This window comes from Strix uralensis, chromosome 2, assembly GCF_047716275.1.
Source record: "Strix uralensis isolate ZFMK-TIS-50842 chromosome 2, bStrUra1, whole genome shotgun sequence".
Lineage (NCBI taxonomy): Eukaryota > Metazoa > Chordata > Aves > Strigiformes > Strigidae > Strix > Strix uralensis.
Window position 1 is genome coordinate 34000312 of NC_133973.1, and position 23741 is coordinate 34024052.

Sequence of the window (23741 nt, forward strand, 5' to 3'; positions counted from 1 at the left end):
GCTGATTCAGTTCTCATGGTTAAGTATTGCCAAGGTTGCCATCATTTCAAGGGAAAGAGTAGGGAAAATGGGATGGTGAGAGGAAAATAACTAAATGAAGCTGAACCTTATGTGTGACACTTTGATGTTCTGCTGTATTCTCTAGTGCGATGTTCTTTACCTTTCTGTTTTAGTCATTGCTGTGACTCAAGTTGATTGGTGCCTGAGAATCACTGCTGTCCTTAGGAAAAAAGAATAGTGCAGTTAATAAACTGTGTGCAACCGTGTTTGATCAGTTGTCGCTTCTGCAAGTTTTACAAACAGTTTTATTTCTGGCTGTAAGAAATCAGTGAAATTGAACAGAGCAAATACTGGTTTAAATGAGAAGAAACATAATAAAGTCAACCCCCCAAGAGAAGGAGAAAAATCTGTGATTTTCTTTTTTTCTCATTCACTGTAGACTTGATCTCAGCTGTTCACACACACCCTCGTTCTTTCTATTGGCATGACTGGACCTCCTTAACCTCCCTGTTATTCATGCAACTGTGCTTACACCTAAAATACCTCATTACTGTGCTTTACCCTATTAGCTTTGCACTGTTTCATCTCGACAATAGGCTGCAAGCAGTTATCCTGAAGCTTGTTCTTTTCAGCTGTGGCTAAATGTAGGCTTTGGGTTCATTACTCACTGGAAGTTGACAGTGCTGCTCTTCATTTAGTTCAAGGCAAACAATTCTTTTCTTCAGCAAATGCTAATAGACTTTTTTGGTCAGTGTTGCATCCAGTGTGATCTTATATGCATACATTATAAAGTGGTATGTTGTTCCCTCTGCATTGTTTTATGTTCCCCTGTCATGCTAATGGTGCAGTGGACTGTAAGAGTCCTTTCAAGGGGTGTGTGGAAGTTTCCATTTCAATTTGCTCTTTAATTCTGCATTTACTGCTGGGCTGCAGTTAAATTGTTGTATCATATTAGGAGTCTCTAAATTAGAAAAACTATCTCCTTTTCTTGCCCATAGGTATTGGGGGCATTGCCAGCATGCCATCTCTTACAACTGTTGCCCCAGTGCCAATGGCATCTATTCCAGTAGTAGGAATGTCTCCACCATTAGTATCTTCTGTTCCTGCAGCAGCAGTACCTCCCCTGGCTAATGGAGCTCCTGCTGTTATACAGCCTCTGCCCGCTTTTGCTCATCCTGGTATGCTACATACTGAGACTCTGTGTACTCTCTTGCTATTAACAAATTATTTTGCCATTTTCTTTGGATCCAGAGCACAGTAGACATGGAATTAGCCATTCTAACTTACTACTTTAAAGAATTACTTTGGGTAAGGACTGTATATTGGTTTAGCCCAAGGTAATTGGTTAGCAAACTTGAATAAAAGTTAAAAGAAGAAACACGGACATATCATACTGTAACAGTCAGTCATGTTGAGCAATATATTAACCCTGTTACAACAGCCATGTGGTAAATCTAGCTTGCCAGTAAACTGTTGCCTAGAAATTGGCCCTTTCCTGTCTATTTGTAACTGCTGAAGTACTGCTGTTTGTTGGGATTACTTTAAAATACTGGACTACATATGACTTCTAACATTAATCACAGTATAATTTGTTATCAACAGGGTTTGCATGAAACTGCAAAAGTAAAAAGATGTGAGAGAAGTGCCTGTGTGTTTTCAGCTATTTTGTTAGGCACTGTTAACTTACCTTAATATTTTTAAAAGGGATACCGTCAGAAGAGCCATAATGCTTGTATTTGATGTTAGGAACTAAATGAATGTCATTGAAATTCTACAGTTTAAAATGCTAATACAAATCACTACGTGTATTATTTACAGCCACGTTGCCAAAGAGTTCTTCCTTTAGTAGATCTGGTCCAGGATCACAGCTAAACGCAAAACTGCAAAAGGCACAATCGTTTGATGTGGCTAGGTAAGTTGGCATGGAATGAGTGTATGTGTGTATCTTGTTCCCCAGAGTTAGAAAAACTACTTTTCTTTCACAGAGTTGTTTTCTGAAATAATATTTACTTGCACAAATCAATTCCTGCTGAGATACTGCTTCAGGATTTCATAGGATGCTGTGGTTTTACAAGGAATGCTCCATGAGTAGTGAATCATTGAAATATAATAATTAACTATTACAGTATGTGTTGACACTATTTTCAAACTCTTGAAAACTTAATTTTTAGAAAAGCATTTGCTTTTGTAAACATAATCTGCATTGTCTAATACTGCACAGGCACTTCTGTTAGTGTGAAAACATAACAAGTAATATTCTTTAAAATTAGCAACTGAGATTATGTTTAAAAACAAAACATTTAATAGTTCTAATATTTTAAATGTACTCCACATAAGTGTTTCTTATATATTCTTCAAGTTCTGCATGAAAAGTCACCTAAAAGGCTTTTAGATTATTTCAAGGCCTAGGAAAATGTATGATTAGGCAAAATGTATTTTATTATGGTCTGAAGAAATGTATCTAGGAAAATAAAACTTTCTTAGAGGAGGTAAGATAGTGATTTCCCAAAGTCTTTATAAATGAAACTTTCTCAGAGATTTATGCTACAGAATTTTTTGTAAGAAGAAAATGGCTCAGGACATTCATTATCTATTTTTATTTTCATTTTTCTTCTGCAGGTTTTTCTTGTGCCTTGGTATTAGACACTACTGATTATTGGCAAATAGGGTTAAAAGTCTTTCAAAACAAACAGTTCTTTTTCTCTTTGAAATCTAGTAATGTCAGGAGCATAGTAGTGGCACTCTGATATAATTTCCAGAGGTACAAGAAGTTATTTGCTTTATAAATACTGTTGTTATAGACAATGAATGAAATTCAAGAAACTTCAGCTGAAATGGCTTCTAGATATTCCATAAGTAGGCTGTCATAATTTTGGGGTTAACTCTGTCTGAATCTCGCTGGTCACTTTTATTGCCAACAGGGGCCTGAACCTCAGGTGAGATGACTTCTTTTCTAAGGTGAAACTGCATGGCTCTCTGAATCTGTTTGGGCCGGGGTTGGAGCTTCCTTAGCTTAATCACTGTTACTCCAGTAACTCTGAAACATCTGCCAGTAGTGAAGGGGGTATTTCTTCACAGACTGCTGCTAGTGCTGATTGATGAACTGGTGTGTGTCTTCAAGTTTTATTGTGGAGAAAACAGATAGCAAGGTAATTAATTGATTTGCAGAGTTTATGGAAAGGGAGGAAGAAGAGCTAAGTCCATTAAACTGAAATGTAAAGTTCAAGTATTTTTTTTTTCCCTAGCTGAGAATTTTTTTGAATTTTGACAAGGGTAAAATTCAAAATTCCATTTGCGGTGCTTTTGTCACTCTGTCTACCAAGTCACCAGTAGCGAACTCTTGGTATCCATGATTGGCATATGTGAGTCAACTGTTTTGTCCTCCAGCAATTTTTCTTCCAAAACTACCACCTGAGTATTCATGAAGGAGAGTTTCATTACTTAATGTCTAGTAACCTTACTCACAGGTCAAGGTACATATATATGTAAGACAAAAGTAGATCTAATATGTGGAAACTCCAAATCTAGCAAAACTGGTGAGGGAGGAAATCACATGGATAAAACTTAAACAGTCAGCTTTTTTTTTTTAAAATGTTTCAATTCTTATTTTCATTACTTAAGATGCAGCTTGTTTTTGCTTTGCTCCCATGAAAGAGTATTATTAAAGCAGAATAGTTTGGAAATAGAAAAAGAGAAATAGGGGTATTACCTGTTTTGGGTCTTGTCATGTGAGAATAGGTGTGGTGGTTTAGCCCCTGCCGGGGTCTGAGACCACGCGGCCGCTGCCCCTCCCCCACAAAGGGAGTGAAATACAAAGCCCCAAGACTGAAATAAGGAAAGGTTTAATACAACAGTGCAATAGCAACACAACCACCAACAACAATAACAATAACAGTAATAGTGATAGCAATGAACAGAGCAAAACAGCTACCAAATACAGCAGTTTGAAGCACGATGTACAAAACCACGAGTGCACCGGGCTCCCGCCAGGAAAATGTGACCTGCCAGGATGTGACATCTGCATGGTATCTGAATAACCCGGCTAGAGCTCCCCCCCACTGCTGGGGAAACTTAACCCTATCCTGGTTAAACCAGGACAATAGGATATGAGGTCAATTAATAGAGTATTCATATAACCCTTTCTCGGCTCAACTTTGAAAGATCTTACCATGCTATCTGCTCACTGGACCAGGGAAAAGGGATTTGGTGGTTTTGGATCACTTTTTAACTGTAATTCGGTATGCTGTTACAAATGGTTATTTAATCTGGCTGTTTTGTTGTTGTTTTTTTTTTTTTTTTTTTTTTCATTTTTCAACCTTAACAAAAAAGGACAAAGTTTGAATGTGACTAAAGACAGAAAAACTGTGCTTGTTGTTTTCCAATATGAAGACTTGTCAGTCTTCAAGCATGGGAAATTATAGCTACAAATAACAGCACACAACCTATTATGTGAATGAATTAGAACTGGGCATGTTACATTATTCAGCTGAGTTCCATTACAAGAAACTTTACATTCAAGTGTAGCTTTTTCACCCTTTTTTTAATGTCTTCAGCATATTTTATGTTTGTTTTTCTTAATCAGCTTATGAATGTTTTGTCTAAGACAGCCAGTTAAAAACAGGGTAAAATGAGATAGTACTTCTGCTGACTGTGGTAAGGCATTTCCTATTATATGTTTAGGTAAAAGCTTTTAGCTTCTTTAAATTGTTTAGGTTAATTCTCTCCTAGTGAAGAAAAAAGCAAAACTCTTAGGCCTGTCGTTCAACTTTACTAAAAAACATCTTCTAAAACACTGAGTTATGATAAATGTTTTTAAACAGGAAGTAAAACCTGTTGTGGTTTCAGGAATAGAAGGGAATATTTGTGAAAAGAACCATTTCAGGCATGAAATTTGATCTCTGTGCAGCACTTAATCCTGTTGTACCTGTTAGCTTCATGTGATTAAACTTAAAACTGGATTTTCCTCCCCTCCCCTTATCCTTTTGTAATTCTAGTGTGCCTCCTGTGGCAGAGTGGGCTGTACCTCAGTCATCAAGACTGAAGTACAGACAGCTGTTCAATAGCCATGATAAAACAATGAGTGGACACTTAACAGGTATTGAAGCAGTTTTTGTTGTCTCCTTTTTTTGAACTGTAAAAAGCCAATTATAATAGCATTTAGAATGTCATTCAGATAGTAAGAGACTCTCATCTCTCCCTGTTGCCACCATCAACATTTGGTCACTGTCAATAAAACAATATGCTGGCTTAGTTTTACTAGTTCTGGGAGCATCTCTTTGCCTTTCATAGTCTTTTTTTTTTTTTAATCTGAGTGATTGTTATAGAGAAGAGAAGGGTTATATATTTTTTAGTATTTTCCTTTGGGGGGGAGCCTTGTTTATGCTGATAACTTCTGTGTTACCTATTCAGAACTAAGCTCTGCTTGTGCAGTAGCTACTTGGTAATGCAAGAAAAGGAGAAAGTTGCTTATTTGTTTGTTAATCCTTGTTTCACTTTGTTAGGTCCACAAGCAAGAACAATTCTTATGCAGTCAAGTTTACCCCAGGCTCAGCTGGCTACAATATGGTAAAAATAAATCTACTGGAAACTGTACTTAAGCCTCTATACTGTATATTGTGGGTTTTTTCTCCCTTTTCAATCTCCCTCCACTGATAAATCATTATACGTTGCTCTTTTGAATGTATAAATACATAAAACCTGCACTGCTAAGCTTATATTAATATTACTTCACAAAAGTAAAAAAGAGTATCTTTTACGCTACGCACATAGATGTTCTGTAGATTGAGTTTCAATTATGAGGTTTTAAGGCAGATGAGATATTGAGCTTCCTATGTCTTCCACATCCCTGGCCATATGTGATACAGCGCCAGGGAAATTTACACGTTTACACAGGTAGTACAAAAGGAAGCTTAATCTAGAACCATACTTGTTTTGGGGCTTGTCTGCCTTTTTTGTGAGTTTCTAAGGGCTTATTTCCAAGGAGCTGGAGTTACATACATTGAAAATAATAGATTTTAAAAGGATTTGTCTCAGCTTCTCTTTTTCCTTTCAACTTCTTGTTTGCTGAAGTTTATTATGTTCTTGTGGTCATATGGAAAGTTATTTCTAACTTCTGTACTTTATAAGTCTTTGCTTGGAAACCATTGTTAGCTCACCCATCTGACTTCTGCGTGAGCAGGTCAACTGTGTTGTTGCTCTAACATGGTGGTTCAATTGCACTTGCTTTCTTTGCTAAGCACTGATGTTTTTGTTACATTTTAAAAGCACTCTCTCCTTATCTGTTTCCTAACAAAGCTACTGTAAGGAGAAAAAAAAAAAATGAACCCAGTCATCCAGCAGATGATTAACCAAAAAATACTCTGCTTGTTGCCAGCGTTTAAGTAGGTTATGTGGGCAGGGGAATGACGTCAGAGTCCTCCGGGCGTAACTGTTTTAATTTTTGACATTCAAAATTGCCAAGTCTGTTGAGATAAGGAATCGATTTTACAGCTTGTGTTGTCCTAAGTATTGCTCCTTTTCCTGATACTTACTCTCTGGCAGTAGAACTGCTGTTGCAGTTCTCTGGGGCAAGATTTGTCAGTCTGTAATGGGATTGGATTCACTGACTCACAGACACACAAAGTGAAGTACTGATGTGCAGCTGGTCAGCTATTCTGTAGCAGCTGTTTTGTTATTTCTGTAACAAAGATGTGGACTCAGACTGTTGGGATAGCTGATCAACTGTATCTTTCCATGCTAAATTTTTATTCTGCTGGCTTGTTCATGTGCCCCAGCCTGAGGAATTCAGTAACACAAGCATGGATCAAACAGGGCTATAATTGTCTTCCAAATTTAAATCCCATAAACAAAGTCCTGTACCTTGAGACATCAAAAGAATGTATCAATTGCTTACCTTTGATTTTCACAGTATCATGGGAGATTTTTCCTGTGTGTGCAGCATGCCAGAGAAACAAAGCTGATGTTTAGGCTATTAAAGTTTGTCCAATACTGCCTTAACATGAGTAAAAGCATTTTGTGCATCTGTTGGAGCGCTGGTTTTAGGCCATCCAGAGACGTTACTCTGTAATTTTTAATATGTGCATAATGCTGAATTGTTTTTGTGCTTGTCAGGACTAGAATGTTAATGGCTTTGATTTTAATGCAAATGTGTGCTCTGGAATGTGATAGGAGCCTTCAGGGAAGAAGGAAACAGAAACCAAAAAGTTCTACCAAACACTCGAGCTGATTCTTTTCTAAATGATACTGTGTAGTGATGTTCACCAGGCGTTCAAGAAAACTCCACTGATTAACATTACTTAGGTAGCGTATGGTGCAGGCAGCACTCAAAGAGCAAGTGAAGTAGAAGCCATGGCTGTAAGGATAGTTTCAAGGCAGACATGCATGAGAAATATGGGAAATAATGAAGCATTTGGGGATTGCTTTTTATTTGTTTTGAAGAAACGAAGTAGTGTGAAAAAATAATGAAAAATGGAATTTGGAACTGAATACATTAAAACTATGCTTTTTAACAGTGTTTTTTAATATTTAATAATTTACTTACTCTGTACCTTCCCTTTTAAAAAGGAATCTTTCTGATATTGATCAAGATGGAAAACTTACAGCTGAAGAGTTTATTCTGGCTATGCACTTAATTGATGTTGCTATGTCTGGTCAGCCACTGCCACCTGTACTGCCTCCAGAGTATATTCCACCTTCATTTAGGTAACATTATAATTCTGGAATCACGCTCCTAAATTTTTAGTTCATTTGGGAAAGGTGTGCTGTAAGTGTAAAGTACAAGACATTGAAAAGTAACCCCTCTCCTTTTTGTACTGCATCTGTGGCACAGAGTGCCTTCTCATTGGGAAATGCTTGTCTAGCTTTTTGGTTTTATTACAAGTATTGAATGCTGGAAGTAGCAAGAATTCCTTGTAAGAAGACAGTTTTGGTCAATGTTTTATGCTAGCATATCTTCCAAAACTTACTCAGTCTGGCCATATAAATTTAAGTGTTACAGTTTCAGTTTATACTTCTGTAGGTCAAGTGGGATGTATTGGAATTCAAAACATGCTATGAGTTTACACTGTAGCAAATTCAGATGTCTTTTGATACAGTTGTGTCTGTGAATAGCAGTGATGAGTCATTACTTCTGTTTCTCATTTTCACTTTTTTTGTGGAGAAATGGATGGGAAGACAGTAACAGCACTACAAATGGAAAGAAATATTTGCGTATGATCATAGCTTCACATTCTTTAAGTATCATCCTGAAGATTACAGGGTGGTTTTTTTATTCCATGTGGGGTCTTGTTTTTAGCTTTGACTATATTGAGTTCTTTCTCTGTCTTTGCAACTGTTGCTATAGTTTAAGTCAGCATTTCCCCAACTTCAGACTGGTCACGAGTAAGAGATCTTGGGGACAGGGTTGAACACATGTGTAAGCTGCATGGCGCTGTGAACTTTGAACTAGGTTTCTCAGGTCACCAGTGTGTGCGGTTGGGACTCTGGAGGATACTGTTACCTTAATGGCAATGGCTGAGTAAAATCCCCTGGGCAACACGGAGGGAACATTAAATACCATTAAATGCTACATCATTGCATTTAATTTATGATTTTATCATTAAATCATAAATAAATTTGGCAGGCATAGGTTCTTTTAAGCAACTTGGAATTATTGTTTTATTGACAGAAGAGTACGTTCTGGTAGTGGCTTATCTGCTGTAACTTCAGTATCTGTAGACCAAAGGTTACCGGAGGAACCAGCGTTAGAAGAAGAACAGCAGCAACTGGAAAAGAAATTACCAGGTGAGCAAGCAAAAATAGAGATGTATTGAGTGCTGTTGTCAGAGAGGTGTGAGGTGTTGTCAGAGGTATGTGAGGTGTTACCATCAGGTTATATGCTGTGGAGTTACAAAGGCTTATTAAGAAATGTTTTCTTTCCAGATCAGTTTATGACATGTCAAAGGCATAACCAAGACATTGCTTGGTCCACCTAATTCCTGACTGTTGCTTTGTGTTAGTGACAATGGAGATATGAACAGTATTCAGGCTGTTTATCTTATGCACTCTCAATGGAGGCAGCACTTTGCAGTCCTATTATAGGACTGCAATGAAAACTTTTTACTACCTCCATCTTCTGACTTAGAGTGTGGTTTGGCTTATGTACTATTTAAAAGATCACTATACATACAGAGGCCTGTTTCATTGCAGTCTGTGTAATGATACGGGTTTTTATACAAGCTTTAGCAGCTCTGCTTTTGGGAGAAGGAAAAAAACAAGGAAGAAAGTGGAAAGAAAAAAGAAAAGTGTAGAAGGTCTCCTGGATGCCTTCTACATCTTAACACTTCAGATCATCCCTTCACTCTTCTTTGTACTTTTGCTACTTTTGCTCTATTTTATTCTAAGATGACCAGAATGTCACACAGTTTAAGAGGTAGCAACATGACAGATTTATACAGTGCCATAATAATGCTTTTCTGGTTTGTTCTAAATTATTTTTCAATTTTTTTAATTGATTCCTAACACTGTATTGCCTCTTGGATCACACCTTAGATCTGAGTTGATGTTTTAGAAGACTTTCCGCAGTAATGCCAACATCCTTCCACAAATCTATTAACCATTTTAAAGCTCATGACTGTGTGTGTTTAGTTAGGATTATTTTTAATCCCAATGAACACTACTCTGTGTTCATTATCATTTGAATTTCCTCTGCTTCTTCATTGCCAGATCACTCAGTTTTGTGAGATTCTTCTAAAGCTCTTCACAGTCAGATTTTTATTTTAATACTGTGACTATCTGGCATCATCTCCAGAAGCTGTCTTGTTACTTTTCAATCTCTCCCAGATCATTATTGCACAGAGAACAGCACAGTTGCTAGTAGAGATCTTTGAAGGAGGCTACTGAGAATCTTTCTGTCATTGTGAAAGTTGGTAATTTATTTCACCCCTTAATATTCTAATTGTTTTACTCTTAGTTCCCAAGGACCTTCTGTCTCTTTCCATACTGGATTAGTTCAGGAGATCTGCATGTGAGCAATTCAGCTACAACTCTTGTCTCTGGTTAGTATTTTATAACTAACTGCTGCTGGCAGTCTGCTGGGTAATTCCTGGCTGTAGAAGGATGAAAGGAGGTAGAGGGGACTGCTGAAGCAGATCTCACTGAGGTCTCACAATGAAACGTTTGGTCACAGGTGAGATATGACTCTCCTGTATTGGTTCTTTGAGGCTTAAGTCTTGTGTCTCTGGAATTGGAGGATTCTGGTATGCAGTTTGTAGTGTCAGGAAGTTTAACCACTGCATTGGCTTACTTTCTTTATTAGACTTCGAAATCCCACAAGTATTCTTCTGTTAACCTGATCTTCTTTTTCAACTTGCTTAGTAATACAGTTGGGTCTGTTAGATTTGAGAGGCAGCTCTTTTCTGCATTAGTTGTTCCGTGGTATCATGTCACTAACTAACTCTCTGTCTATTGTAGCCTCTGCTACTTTACCCAGTGTGGGAGTAGACTGACTTGTCTTAGCTTTCAGGATCATTATACTGTCTTTTCTTAAAGACCTGTGTTGCACTTGTCATCTTCTAGTCTTACAGCACTGACATTGATTAAAGGATGGATTACACCGCACAGCTAGTAGTTCATGAATTTTGTATTTGAACTATGGATTAGCATTGTCTGGGTTTGGCAACCTGTTAGTCTCCAATTTTTGGTTTTATTTTTGTTTTACAGCCATTTCTGCTGTCAGTTAAAGAGGAACTAGAGTGTATAAGACTTTTACTGTATTTGATGTATAGATTTTCCTTTGTAAAGATCACTTAAAATAGTGGTTTTGCTAAATGTGGCTAGGTGTTGGGGTTTTTTTCTTCTTTTGAAAACATTTGAAAGAGTTTTTATTGTTGGCTTTTATAACCTTTTAGAAGCTTTTCCTTAAGCATAGCAACACAAGCCAATAGCTACTTCTGTAATTTGCTAGAAGTTGTTCTCTTCTATTTTTGTACTTCAGATATGCTTTGTTTTGTTATCTGGTAGCTACCTTGATTTTGCTGAGTAACCATACTAGCTTATTGGGCAGTGTCCTGGTTTTTGCCCAGAGGGCAATGGAGCGCCATGCAGCAGTTCACTCGCCCCTTCCCCCCAGCACTGGGATAGAGAAAAATGAATCAAAAAGGCTAAGGAATCAAGATAAGGACCAGGGAGGGGTCGCTCACCCATTATGGTCACAGGCAAAAGACAGGCTTGTTGGGGAAGAAAAGGAGGAAATCACTTTAATTCAAACACTAACAAAACCCAACACTTAACAGATGGAATGGGACAGTGAGAAGCATTACCATATCTTAAAAACACCTCCCCCCACCCCTCCCTTCTTCCTGGGCTCAGTTTTGTTCCCAACACCTCTACCTCCTCCCACAGAGGTGCAGGGGCAGGGGATGGGGGTGTGGTCAGTCCGCTGCACCTTCTTGCAAAGGTGGGGGAAGCACTCTTCTGCATTCTTCCCTCTGCTCTATGTGACATCCCTCTCGCAGGAGACAGTCCCCCCTGAACTTTATCCATTGTGAGTCCTCCCCATGGGATGCATTCTTCTCAAGATGCTCTGTCGTGAGTCACCCCCCCCCCCCCCCCCCCCGTGTTGCAGTCCTCCTGGTGCTGAACTACAACAGTGGGTGCTTCTTCCCATAGAGTCCCAGGGGACCCCTGCAGGCAAATCTCTGCTCCTCCAGTGACCTCCATGGGTGACAGGGGGGTGGATACAGGGAGGGTCTCTGCTCTGGTTCACCTCCCAGCCTTCCTCCTCCTTCCTTCCACTGACCTCTGCATTTGCATTGGTGTCCTTCTTGTAAGTCTTCCTCAAAGTCCCAACCCCCTCTCAGGTTCCCCTTCTTAAATATGTTATCACAGATGTGCAGCTGCTATCGCTAACTGGCTTGGCCTTGGCCAGAAGCCGGGTCTGACTTGGAGCTGTGGGAGCTCCAAGAAGTTTCTCACAGGGGGCCACTGCTGTAGCCCCTTACCCTGCTACCAAAAACCCCGACACACAAACCCAGCACAGGAAGACATCTTAGAACCAGGTGTTTCTTAGTGGTATGTGTTTTCTGAACCTTGAACATAGTGTCTTAGTGTCCGTGCTACTTGCAGGTGTTTTGCCCTTCTACCTATTCCTTTTAACTGACTTTCTTGACATAAATATTATTTTTTTCTTTTCCCTTCTTGCTTGGTTTCCTAAATTAATGGGAGTTATAATCTCATTCTCTGTCTATCAGTCTGTATCTTAATATTCTTTGAACCCAGTGGCTAATTTTAAACAAACTTGACAGACATCAGAGTGGTTAATTTTTTTTCAAGTTTTATGAAAATTGATGATTTGCAATAGGAAAGGGGGCCAAACTAAGAAAAAGTCAAAATTCGACTGGTTCAGCAGATGTCAGGCAAATGTGTCAAACAGTTAGTGCATGCACTCTTTGAAATAAATATGTGCTATCTCTTGACTTGCATGCCAAAAATGTACGTATTGAGCATGCAGGGAGAGAAATACAGAATACGGGGTATGGAAATGGGACATATAGGGTATGAAAAGAAACAGAAGGTGAAGTGGAAATAATAATTTGGGGGAACTGTGAGAGAGGGCCTAGGAATGTGGAACAGGGGAAGGACAATCCCTGATGTTGCAGAAGAATGTCAGGGAACCTGTGCTGGAACAGCAGTCATTCTTTTAGGACAGTAAGTGATGAGGATGTGAACCTGCAGGAATCCAGTCTTCCTGAGTTCAGCTGCTCAAGAACTTCAGCAAGCCATTTCTTTTCCTAACAGTAATGAGTAATCTTATGAGAATATCAAGTTTAAATACATTATGGGTCATTTGCATAATGGCTTTTTGATAATACCATCAGCTGAATTCTTTGCCTTGTAATAATTGAAGTGTTGGTTCTTCTACTGCTACTATTATCAAATGTATAGAGGAACTCCAGAACCTGTGCTCTCATAGAGGATTAGCTGGTGAATAGTTTTGTCTAAATTATACCCACTTGTTGGGCTTTGTGGAGAAACCTCGAAGCCTGAGGAATAGTAACTGAAATTCACACCTTGGTTCCCTAAGGTTGTGGGTCTAAGGGGATCTATGATATAAATGCTAATGATAAAACCTAGAATTACCTGTAGAGCTATATTATCAGTATCTGAGAGCTGCATCTAGTACTGTTGGAAGGTTGTTTCACTTTGATTCAGCATACGTGAAATTTTTATTTTTTTTAAGTCAGTTAGCAGAGTTTAATTCTCCTTTGCCTCATGTTTCCACACTTTAAAGTTACATTTGAAGATAAAAAACGGGAGAACTTTGAACGTGGCAATCTAGAACTTGAAAAACGGAGGCAGGCTCTCCTGGAACAGCAACGCAAAGAACAAGAGCGTCTAGCACAGCTGGAACGGGCAGAGCAAGAAAGGAAAGAACGTGAGCGGCAGGAGCAAGAACGTAAAAGGCAATTGGAGCTGGAGAAACAGTTGGAAAAACAACGGGAATTGGAACGGCAGAGAGAAGAGGAGAGGAGGAAAGAAATAGAAAGAAGAGAGGTAACCAACTGGATAAAAGGAAGGTGGTTATGTCACAGGCAGCTGTGTTTGATTCGAACAAAATGTAATGTGCACACTAAATATTTTGCCGTCATTTTTAGTAAGCAAACATGTAAAGGATGAACTTAAATTTCTAGTTTTTGAAGGTAAGGAAAGAGTTGCCTATCTCTTTCTTTATTTTTCATGTGAAATGAATGGATGAGACATCTAGATGTAGGACAATGTACTCTTAACCTCTGAATTCTTTAATAATAATTATTATTATTTGCTTTGCTATAAAAAGATGCTTGAATGAATGAATGAAGAAAAACTTATGGGCATTTGTGGGATTCATGATTTTCCTGTGGTGAGTTAATTTGTTAAAGAAAACATATACTGGTTAACTTTAAAAGCTATCATTTTCTCACATCGCCAAATAATGATGCACTCGGTGCAGTAGCATCTGACTATTCTTTGCAAAGCTGCAGAATGTCTAGTATTGGAGGTTGGAAATAGATTTGATGCAACCCTGGAGAGTTCTTGAAGTCTTAATATGAAACAACTTGTTAAATCAGAAAATTGGATCTTGGGAAACTGATTAAAATAGGTGAATAAACAGAATAGCACTCCATCTGCTATGTAGTGAAGCCCCATTTCACCAGTGCTTTCAAGTGAGCATTTAAACAACTGAGCAATTTGTACGCTTAAACAGAGGCACATATTTAGTCCACAGTTTAGCATTGTGTTTATATTAATGTTTTAACTGCACATTAGAATACGAATATCAATGATTAGAGTAGTTTCTCAAAATAGATCTTTCATATCTTTTTTTTAAATGCTACAGGCTGCAAAACGGGAACTTGAGAGGCAACGGCAACTTGAGTGGGAGCGTAATCGTCGGCAAGAACTACTAAATCAAAGAAACAAAGAACAAGAGGACATAGTTGTTCTGAAGGCAAAGAAGAAGACCTTAGAATTTGAGCTGGAAGCTCTAGTAAGTGATCGTGATGCAGATAAAATACACAAGCACAGTAGTGACTGTGATATGGCCATGTTTACTTCCTGTAATTTCAACTTTTAAATATGGGATAAAAGTACTTTTTAAATCCTGACTTGCATGACAAACCATTCTGGTAAAAAAGAGATTTTTTTTCTTTTTTTTCCAAAGAACGATAAAAAAAATCAGTTGGAGGGAAAGCTTCAGGATATCAGATGTCGGCTGTCTACCCAAAGACAAGAAATTGAAAGTACAAATAAATCTAGAGAACTGAGAATTGCAGAAATCACCCATTTGCAACAGCAGCTACAGGTGAGAAGACATTCTCTAATATTGTTCTTAGCCTTGCATTCTGACCTCAACTGCATCAATATCTTAAGCAACCTTGCCACAATATATAAAGTGTTGTTCCTTGTACATAAGGAATTGTTGTAGATAATTTGTCATTCTTTTAAATGAATTTTCTTCAGACATGTCTGGGAATTGGTTCCTACACTTGAAGGTGTGTCTGATTATCACTTCATCCTCATGGAATCCTGTTGTGGGGTGCAGTAAATAAATTGTTTGGCTGAAGATGTTAAAGGATTTGGGAGGATGAGGAGAATGAAATTTTATGGCATGTATTTTTGTTGGCAGTGATTGCTGTTTGTGTGCTGATAGAAAGAATTGACTTCAGTGAAGTGGCTTGTTGATGATGCTTTTTTTTTTTCACTTACAAAATAATGAACTTTCAAAATTGAAGTTACTAGTTAAATCAGTTCTTGGTCTAATCCTGGCATTCATCTTTCCTACTTCTCTATTTAAAATTCTCTGTCAAATTAAAGATGGAATTTAGTAGATGTCTGCTTTTAGAGAAAGAATATTGTTTGCAATTTGTACAGGTTTCTAGATGAATTGTAGTATTTGATTTAGGGGTTTTTCTCTTCAATAAATATTTTATATTGCTTGAAATTAATTCTTGGTCAGTAACGGAGGCTCTCAGTGCTTTTCTACCGCTATGAAGAGAATCTCACACTTATGAGGGCTTAGGTGTAAAACCTATCTTAAAACTTAATCTTACTGCTCCATTTCAACTTTCTAAGCATAATTAATACAATATCTTCATTTGAACAAAACTAGAACTTGAAAGTTCAGGGTTTTTGTTTTATGTGTGAATATTTTTTTAAATTTTTTTTCTTCTTCCTTAAAACATTTTACATTTCCATTGAAGTTTTGCGTACACCAGTACATCTTTCACAAGACATCTTTTTGAAACATCTGGTGAAATACAATGAATTTTGCACAGTGGTCTACATTTTACTCTTGTTTTGGAATCACTACTATATTTGTAGTGACCTTTAACTGTCTCTGGTCATTGTAATTGGTACTAGATGGTATGTATCCAGCAGCTTAGTTAATGCCTGTTCACTTTCTAAATTGCTTTGTTCAAAATGACTGAGAGCACTTCTCTAATGACAATCATGCTTGCCTTTCTTGGTGATTGTTTTGCTGGATTTTTGGTTTTGAGGTGGTTTTTTTTTTTTTTAGGTTGACAGCAATAGCTGTGGCTTCGTGGTTTTGTCTTCTCTCAGGTGATCATTGATCTCAACCACTAATATTTCAGTTAGTGTTGCTTGAGTTTTTTATCACAATTGTGATCCCAGAGGGAAGTGTCACTGCTTAGTAGAAAAGGCCAAATTTTATCTGGGGAGAACCTAGAAGAGTGGATAGCTTTTTCCTGAAAAAAAGATGAGTTTCTCAAATATCATGTAAATTTTAATTTCTAATTTGTAGAGGAAAGACTAAAGCTGTGAGGTAATTTTTTAAAAGGAGATTTTGATCCTCTAAACTCTCCAGTAGATTAAAAAATCAACATTGTCAGTTGTCTTTGTAGGATGGTATATCTTCACTTGGAAATATTTTAGTTTAATACATCTGACACTTGCTATGGAAAGATGAGTTAATTCAAAGGAGTAATTACTCTTCTACCTATTAATTAGTTTCAGGATGGAGTTTGATTAAACTTGTGGAAGAAACTGTAACAATAAATCCTGGGTGATGAAAATTTGTACTAGTTATATGAATCTCTGCTATCTGGTAGAGTGGTATTTCCAGGGATGTTCAGAAGGATCCCGCCTTCCAAATATCTTAATTGTGTGTGTTTGAATCATGTTTATGCTGTCTGCGGGGCTTCTGCTAGTTACCTGCAGGGATTATTTGCATCCTTGATGAATATTTTGGCTCCTAAGTAATTTGGCTTTCCTCTGAAGCACTGGAAGCAGGGTATGTGGCAGAGACTTAAGATGTATAGTGGTATCTCAGTTTCTCATATGCCCTCTTGCTCAGGGCATAGGATCAGAAGAGAAGTTTCCATCATTAGATTGACCGGAACTGGTTTTTGATTGCTGTGTTTGCCTTCTACTGTTATATGGGACATTATTCAATTCTTGGAAATTTCTTGTTGCATGAAACTTCAGCGTTAGCGATGCCATTAATTTCTTTCATCTGTTTCTTCAATACAACTAAAGGATGTGGAAAAACATGTTGTGGATACTCTTGGAATAGATTACATGGTTAATAATAACCAAGCGATAGTAGTAGGTGACTCTCTTCTGAGAGGTATGGAGGCACCCATCTGCCAACCTGACACACTCTCTAGAGAGGTGTGCTGCTTACTGGGGACTCATATCAGACATGTCACCGAGATTACTGAGCTTCCTACAGTCCACTGTTCATTACCCACTGCTCTTGTTTCACTTGGGCACCAGTGATACAGCCAGGAACAGTCTGAGGAGTATCAAGAAAGATTACAGAGCCCTGGGAGCAGCAGTAAGGGACTCTGGAGTGCAGGTAGTTTTTTCATCAATTCTCCCGTTCAAAGAGAAGGGGTTTGAAAGGGCCAGTCAAATCTAGCAAATCAACAATTGGTTACAGCACTGGTGCCACAGCCATGGATTTGACTACCTAGGCTATGGGACTTGCTTTGAGAAACCTGGTCTACTGGGGGCTGAGGGGGTCCATCTGTTAGAGAAGGGAAAGAACATCTTTGGTCATAGGCTTGCCAAGCTGGTGAAGAGGGATTTAAACTAAAGTAGCCTGGAGAGGGGGACCTCCATTCATCCCACTCCTACCAGCTTGATGCCAGTGCCAGCAATAGATGCCCAGAGCCTGGAGAGGGGTCACAGGTCAGCAGGAGAGCACCTGAAGAGCAACACAAAGGAATCCCAGCCAGAACATCAGCTTCATTGGGGGCCCAACCTAAATACCTCTATGCAAAGACACATAGCATGGGGAATAAACAAGAGGAGCTAGAGACGTGTGCATGCCTGCAGGGCTGTGATCTTACTGGCATCGTGGAGATGTGGTGGGATGGCTCCTAGGACTGGAGTGTTGGAATGGAAGGATACAGGCTTTTTAGGAAGGACAGACAGGGGAGATGAGGAGAGGGTGCCGCCCTCTATGTCAGTGACCAGCTGGAGTGCATGGAGCTCTGCCTGGGGATGGATGAGGAGCTGACCAAGAGTTTATGGGTCAGGATTAAAGGGTTGGGCAGGGACGGGAGACGTTATAGTGGGGGTCTGCTACAGGCCACCTGACCAGGAAGACTGAGCAGATGAGGCCCTCTATAGACAGTCAGGAGCAGCCTCATATTCACAAGCTCTGGTCGTCATGGGGGACTTCAACCACCCCAGATGCAGGAACAACACAGCAGGACATAGGCAATCCAGGAGGTTCCTGGAATATGTTGATGATAACTTCCTTCTCCAAGTGATAGAGGAGCCAATGAGGAGAGATGCTATGCTGGACCTTGTTCTCACCAACAAGGAGGGGCTGGTGGGGAGTGTGAAGTTCAAGGGCAGCCTTGGCTGCAGGGACCATGAAATGGTGATGTTCAGGATCCTTAGGGCAGCAGGGAGGAGCACAGCAAGCTCACTACCATGAATTCAGGAGAGCAGACTTTGGCCTCTTCAGGGATCTGCTTGGCAGAGTAACATGGGATAAAGCCCTGGAGGGAAGAGGGGCCCAAGAAAGCTGGTTAATATTCAAGGATCACCTCCAAGCTCAGGAGCGATGCATCCCAACAAAGAGGAAGTCAGGTAAGACTGCCAGGAGGCCTGCATGGATGAACAAGGAGCTCCTGGAGAAGCTCAAACACAAAAAGGAAGCCTACAGAGGGTGGAAGCAAGGACAGGTAGCCTGGGAGGAATACAGAGAACTTGTCTGAGCAGCCAGGGATCAGGTCAGGAAGGCCAAAGCCCTGATAGAATTGAATGTGGCCAGGGACACCAAGGGCAACAAGAAAAGTTTCTATAGGTACGTCGGTGATAAAAGGAAGACTAGGGAAAATGTGAGGGTTCTCTAGAAGGAAACGGGACACCTGGTTACCCAGGATATGGAGAAGGCTGAGGTACTCAATGACTTTTTTGCCTCAGCCTTCATCAGCAAGGGCTCCAGCCACACCACCCAAGTCACAGAAGGCAAAGACTGGGAGAATAAAGAACTGCCCACTGTAGGAGAAGATCAGGTTCGAGACCATCTAAAGAACCTGAAGGTGCACAAGTCCATGGGACCTGATGAGATGCATCTGTGGGTCCTGAGGGAACTGGCGGATGAAGTGGCTAAGCCACTATCCATCATATTTGAGGAGAAGTGACAATGCAGTGAAGTTCCCACTGACTGGAAAAGGGGAAATATAACCCTCAGTTTTAAAAAAGTAAAAAAGGAAGGTCCAGGGAGCTACAGGCCAGCCAGTCTCACCTCTGTGCCTGGCAACATCATGGAGCGGATCCTCCTGGAAACTATGCTAGGGCACATGGAAAATAAGGAGGTGATAGGTGACGGCCAGCATGGCTTCACTAAGGGCAAATTGTGCCTGACAAATTTGGTGGCCTTCTACAATGGGGTTACAGCACTGGTGGATAAGGAAAGATCAACTGACGTCATCTACCTGGACTTGTGCAAAGCATTTGACACTGTCCCATACAACATTCTTGTCTCTAAATTAGAGAGACATGGATTTGATGGATGGACCACTCAGTGCATAAGGAATTGGCTGGATGGTCGCACTCAAAGAGTTGCAGTCAATGGCTTGATGTCCAAATGGAGAGCAGTGACAAGTGGCGTTCCTCAGGGGTTGGTGTTGGGTTTAACGTCTTGTTGGTGACATGGACAGTGGGATTGAGTGCACCCTCAGCAGGTTTGCCAACAACACCAAGCTGTGTGGTGCAGTCAACACACAGGAGGGAAGGGATGGGCCATCCAGAGGGACCTTGTCAGGCTTGAGAGGTGGGCCCGTGCAAACCTCATGAAGTTCAACAAGGCCAAGTGTAAGGTCCTGTACATGGGTCAAGGCAATCCTAAGCACAAATACAGGCCGGGCAATGAGTGGATTGAGAGCAGCCCTGTGGAGAAGGACTTGGGGGTCTTAGCGGATGGAAAACTGGCTATGACCCAGCAATGTGCGCTCACAGCCCAGAAAGCCAATGGTATCCTGGGCTGTATGAAGAGAAGTGTGGCCAGCAGGTTGAGGGGGAGGGGATTCTTCCCCTCTACTCCACTCTTGTGAGACCCCACCTGCAGTGCTGTGTCCAGCTCTGGGGCCCCCAACATAAGAAGGACACGGACCTGCTCGAACGGGTCCAGAGGAGGCCACGAAGATGATCAGGGGGCTGAAGCACCTCCCTTATGAGGACAGGCTGAGAGAGTTGGGGTTGTTCAGTCTGGAGAAGAGAAGCATCCAGGGAGACCTTATAGTGGCCTTCCAGTATTTAAAGGGAGCCTGCAGGAAAGATGGGGAGGGACTTGTTATCAGGGTGTGTCGGGATAGCATGAGGGGTAACAGTTTTAAACTGACAGAGGGTAGATTTAGATTAGACACTAGGAAGAAATTCTTCACTGTGCTGGTGGTGAGACACTGGCACAGGTTACCCAGAGAAGCTGTGGTTGCCACCTTCCTGGAAGTGTTGAAGGCCAGGTTGGATGGGACTTTGAGCAACCTGGTCTAGTGGAAGGTGTCCCTGCCCATGGCAGGGGGGTTGGAACTACATGATCTTTAAGGCCCCTTCCAACCCAAACCATTCTGTGATTCTATGGTTGTCTGTGATTTCAGGAAACAGAACTTGACCCTCATGATCCCTTGGCATTCTCTGTCCTTAACTACTCTCCAAACTATTTTGTGTATTAAGATTGAATATTCTAGAGTTCAGAAGTATTTTGGCTTTTAAAAATAAACAACTAAGGTTAGGCTTACATTCCAACCTGAAATATTGTCTTATGTTACTTTTTGTGCTTGAAGGATTGTAAATTTTCTGTTAATCCTGTTTCATTTTGACATTCATTCTGCTGTTCAGCTTATCGAAATGATTCTTGAATTGGAATGATACAGTTCTGATATCCTTGTGTCTTGAAAGGTGATTTCCTTTCCTCTTTCTCTTGAGGTTTATCCAGCAATATGTTTACTAGCTGCCACCTTTATTGGATTATAATACTTGAAAACTTAATTTCCATGATGCCTGTGTGCTATACTGATCTAATAATACTGTTTCAATTTTTCATCCCAAACTATGACATGGGCATGCAGGTATTTGGGTTGGGAGGGTTTGGTGGAAGGGAAAGTGTGAACACAAAAGACAAGGTCTTGCACATAGTTTAAGAACATGGTAATGGTGGTTGTTGGGAAGGAGGTGGTGCCCCTCAAGTAGATGATTTGGAAAATGCTGCATTATATGTTGCTATTTCTCATTTAATTCTAAATAAGGAATAACAGTCCCATGATAGGAGTATCTGGCCTTCATGATACCTTTGAAGGGTTGAAAAAGATCTGCTGATACTATAGGCAGTGCAGCTCAACAGTGAGGGACACATGTAACTACTAATAGTCAAATGCGTTGTTTATCTTAATTTTGATACTTTATAAATTCACAAAGTCCTTGATTCTACTGTGCTATCTAAGTATGTTTTCTGGAACATAGAGATTACAGTAGTCTGTAGTCATTGCATAATCATAAGATCTGAGCTGTACCTGCAGAGGCTCAATCAGAGACTTCCCTGAGTAAAGTGGGACAACTACAAAGTCATGTCAGTACAGTCAACCTTTGTGTTCCTGTAACAAAACCTAAAAACTTTTCATGGGACTCACTCTGGTATTAGGTGATTAGATGACATTTATTCTTAGGATTGTATTCTGTCGTTTGCAGTCCTTCATGAAAAATTGAAATTGTCAGATGTTTGATTCCTCAAAAGCCTGCAGTTCAGGACAACTGCTGAAATAAATTACTTAGTTTGTCTGAAAGATGGGATGTTGACACTCAGACAGCTTTTATAAAATAAGCTATTTCACCTCATGCTTCCATGATACGTTTTGACAACTTGAAGATGGAGGTCAAGGCTTCTGAAAGGTGTATGAAGTAGCACTTCATCCTCCAGAAAGAGCAAGGATTATATATGAGATATATATACATATATATATATATATGACCCACCAAAGGAGGAATTTCTCATCTGCAGGGCCTCCTGTAATATATCAGTGTACAATCTTATGACCGTGTGTTAAAATTGAGAGCGATCATAATCCTCTTTCAAGAATGCTAAATCAGGAGATCTAGGACTCAAGTATTCTAATCTAACAGAGCTTGTGTTGCATAGCTTTTGGCCATAATATAGTCCTTTAAAGTGAAAGCCTTTATTTTCTCTTCCTTAAATAAACTGTAAATATTTGTCTTTCTACTCCTGATCAAAGTTAATATTAATTTATTAAAATGAGAATTAAACTGTTAATAAGTGCTTGTTTTAACATTTCTTGAAATCTAGCCTTGTCTTTTTGCCCTGAATTTCAAGTAATTCCAAGCCAAGTTATGTATTCAATGAGAATCAATTCTCAAGTAATATGCTTAAATTTGGTATGCTCACTTTTTGTTTTGGCAGAGAACTATGTCTGAGTGGTAGCACCACACAGATAGTGCTTGGCTAATAGCAAGAATACATAATTTAGCAAGAGAAAAAGTAGAGTCGTTTCAGAAGAAATGAAAATTAGAGGTCTTATGGCTAAAGTAATTCCTCACTTTTTTGTCTGTTTCTTGTCTTGTTTTCTTTCTCCTTGTTGTCCTTTATTCAGGAATCTCAGCAGATGCTTGGAAGGTTGATTCCAGAAAAGCAATTGCTTAATGATCAGCTAAAGCAAGTTCAGCAGAACAGTTTGCACAGTAAGTATGTTTGTGTACGTGTATAAGTTTGTATAGGACGTGATGCTGCATTGCACAGTTGTCCTGTTTTGAGTCAGTGGCGGGGTTTTTTATAGCAGGGGAGGGGGCTGCAGCAGTGGCCCCTGTGAGGAGCTTCTTGAAGCTCCCCCGGCTCCAAGTCAGACCCACCTCTGGCCAAGGCCAGGCCAGTTAGCTGTGCCTCTGTGATAATGTCTTTAGGAAGGGGAGCCTGGGAGGAGTTGTGGGAGTTGTGAGGAGAACATCTGCACAAACACTGAGGACAGTGGAAGAAAGGAGGAGAAGCAGGGGGAGGTACACTGGGGCAGAGACTCTCCTGTATCCCACCTCCCCTGCCACCCATGGAGGTCACCGGCAGAGCAGATACCGATCTGAAGCCTATGAGGAGTCCCATGCTGGAGCAGGTGACTGCACCCAAAGAAGGCCGGGACCCCATGGGAAGAATGCCCCGCTGTTGTAGTTCGGCTCTGGGAGGACTGCAACATGGGGGGTGACCCACGTGCCTGTGGGAGTGACTCATGTCAGAGTTGGTTTGTGGAGGATGGTCTCCTGTGAGAGTGGGATCACACTGGGACAGGAGAGGAATGCCAGAAGTTCCACTCTGCTGGCCCGAGGTGGAAGAAGTGGCAGGACTGACCGCACCCCCCATTCCCTGCCCCCTGCACTGCTGTGGGGAAGGAGGTAGAGATATTGGGAGCAAAGCTGAGTGTGGAAAGAAGGGAGAGGGGTGGCAGGGAGTTGTTTTTAAGATGTGATGATGCTTCTCACTGTCCTACTCTGTCCGTTAAGTGGTGGTGGTGTTAGTGTCTGTATTAAATTTATGTTCTTTTTTCCTTCCCCTAATGAGACTGGTTTTTGCCTGTGCAAGGATGAGATCATCCCTCCCTGTCCTTATCTCAATTTCCTGGGTCTTTTTCTTTCCTCCTTCCCAGTGCTGGGGGGGAAGCAGGGAGTGAATGGTGTCTTTGCTTATTTTCCCCTTCTCAGCACTGGGTGGGAGGGGGGGAGTGAGTGGCTGCATGGTGCTCAATTGTCCT

At 40.3% G+C, this 23741-nt stretch overlaps 1 protein-coding gene across 6 annotated transcripts in view; it reads left to right on the forward strand.

Annotated features, from left to right (window-relative positions):
* ITSN1 (intersectin 1) overlaps nt 1-23741 on the forward strand; it is a 148398-nt gene that overhangs the window by 47634 nt on the left and 77023 nt on the right. For 4 of the 6 annotated variants that reach the window (XM_074858259.1, XM_074858260.1, XM_074858264.1 and 1 more), the window contains 10 exons: nt 999-1178; nt 1819-1912; nt 4995-5095; nt 5502-5565; nt 7564-7701; nt 8666-8781; nt 13268-13530; nt 14354-14503; nt 14678-14818; nt 22599-22686. In XM_074858259.1, the coding sequence (XP_074714360.1) occupies nt 999-1178; nt 1819-1912; nt 4995-5095; nt 5502-5565; nt 7564-7701; nt 8666-8781; nt 13268-13530; nt 14354-14503; nt 14678-14818; nt 22599-22686 (1335 nt within the window). Of the gene's footprint in view, nt 1-998; nt 1179-1818; nt 1913-3078; nt 3150-4994; nt 5096-5501; nt 5566-7563; nt 7702-8665; nt 8782-13267; nt 13531-14353; nt 14504-14677; nt 14819-22598; nt 22687-23741 lie in introns of those variants that run through there. The other 2 variants (XM_074858263.1, XM_074858265.1) reach the window with 2 other exon arrangements.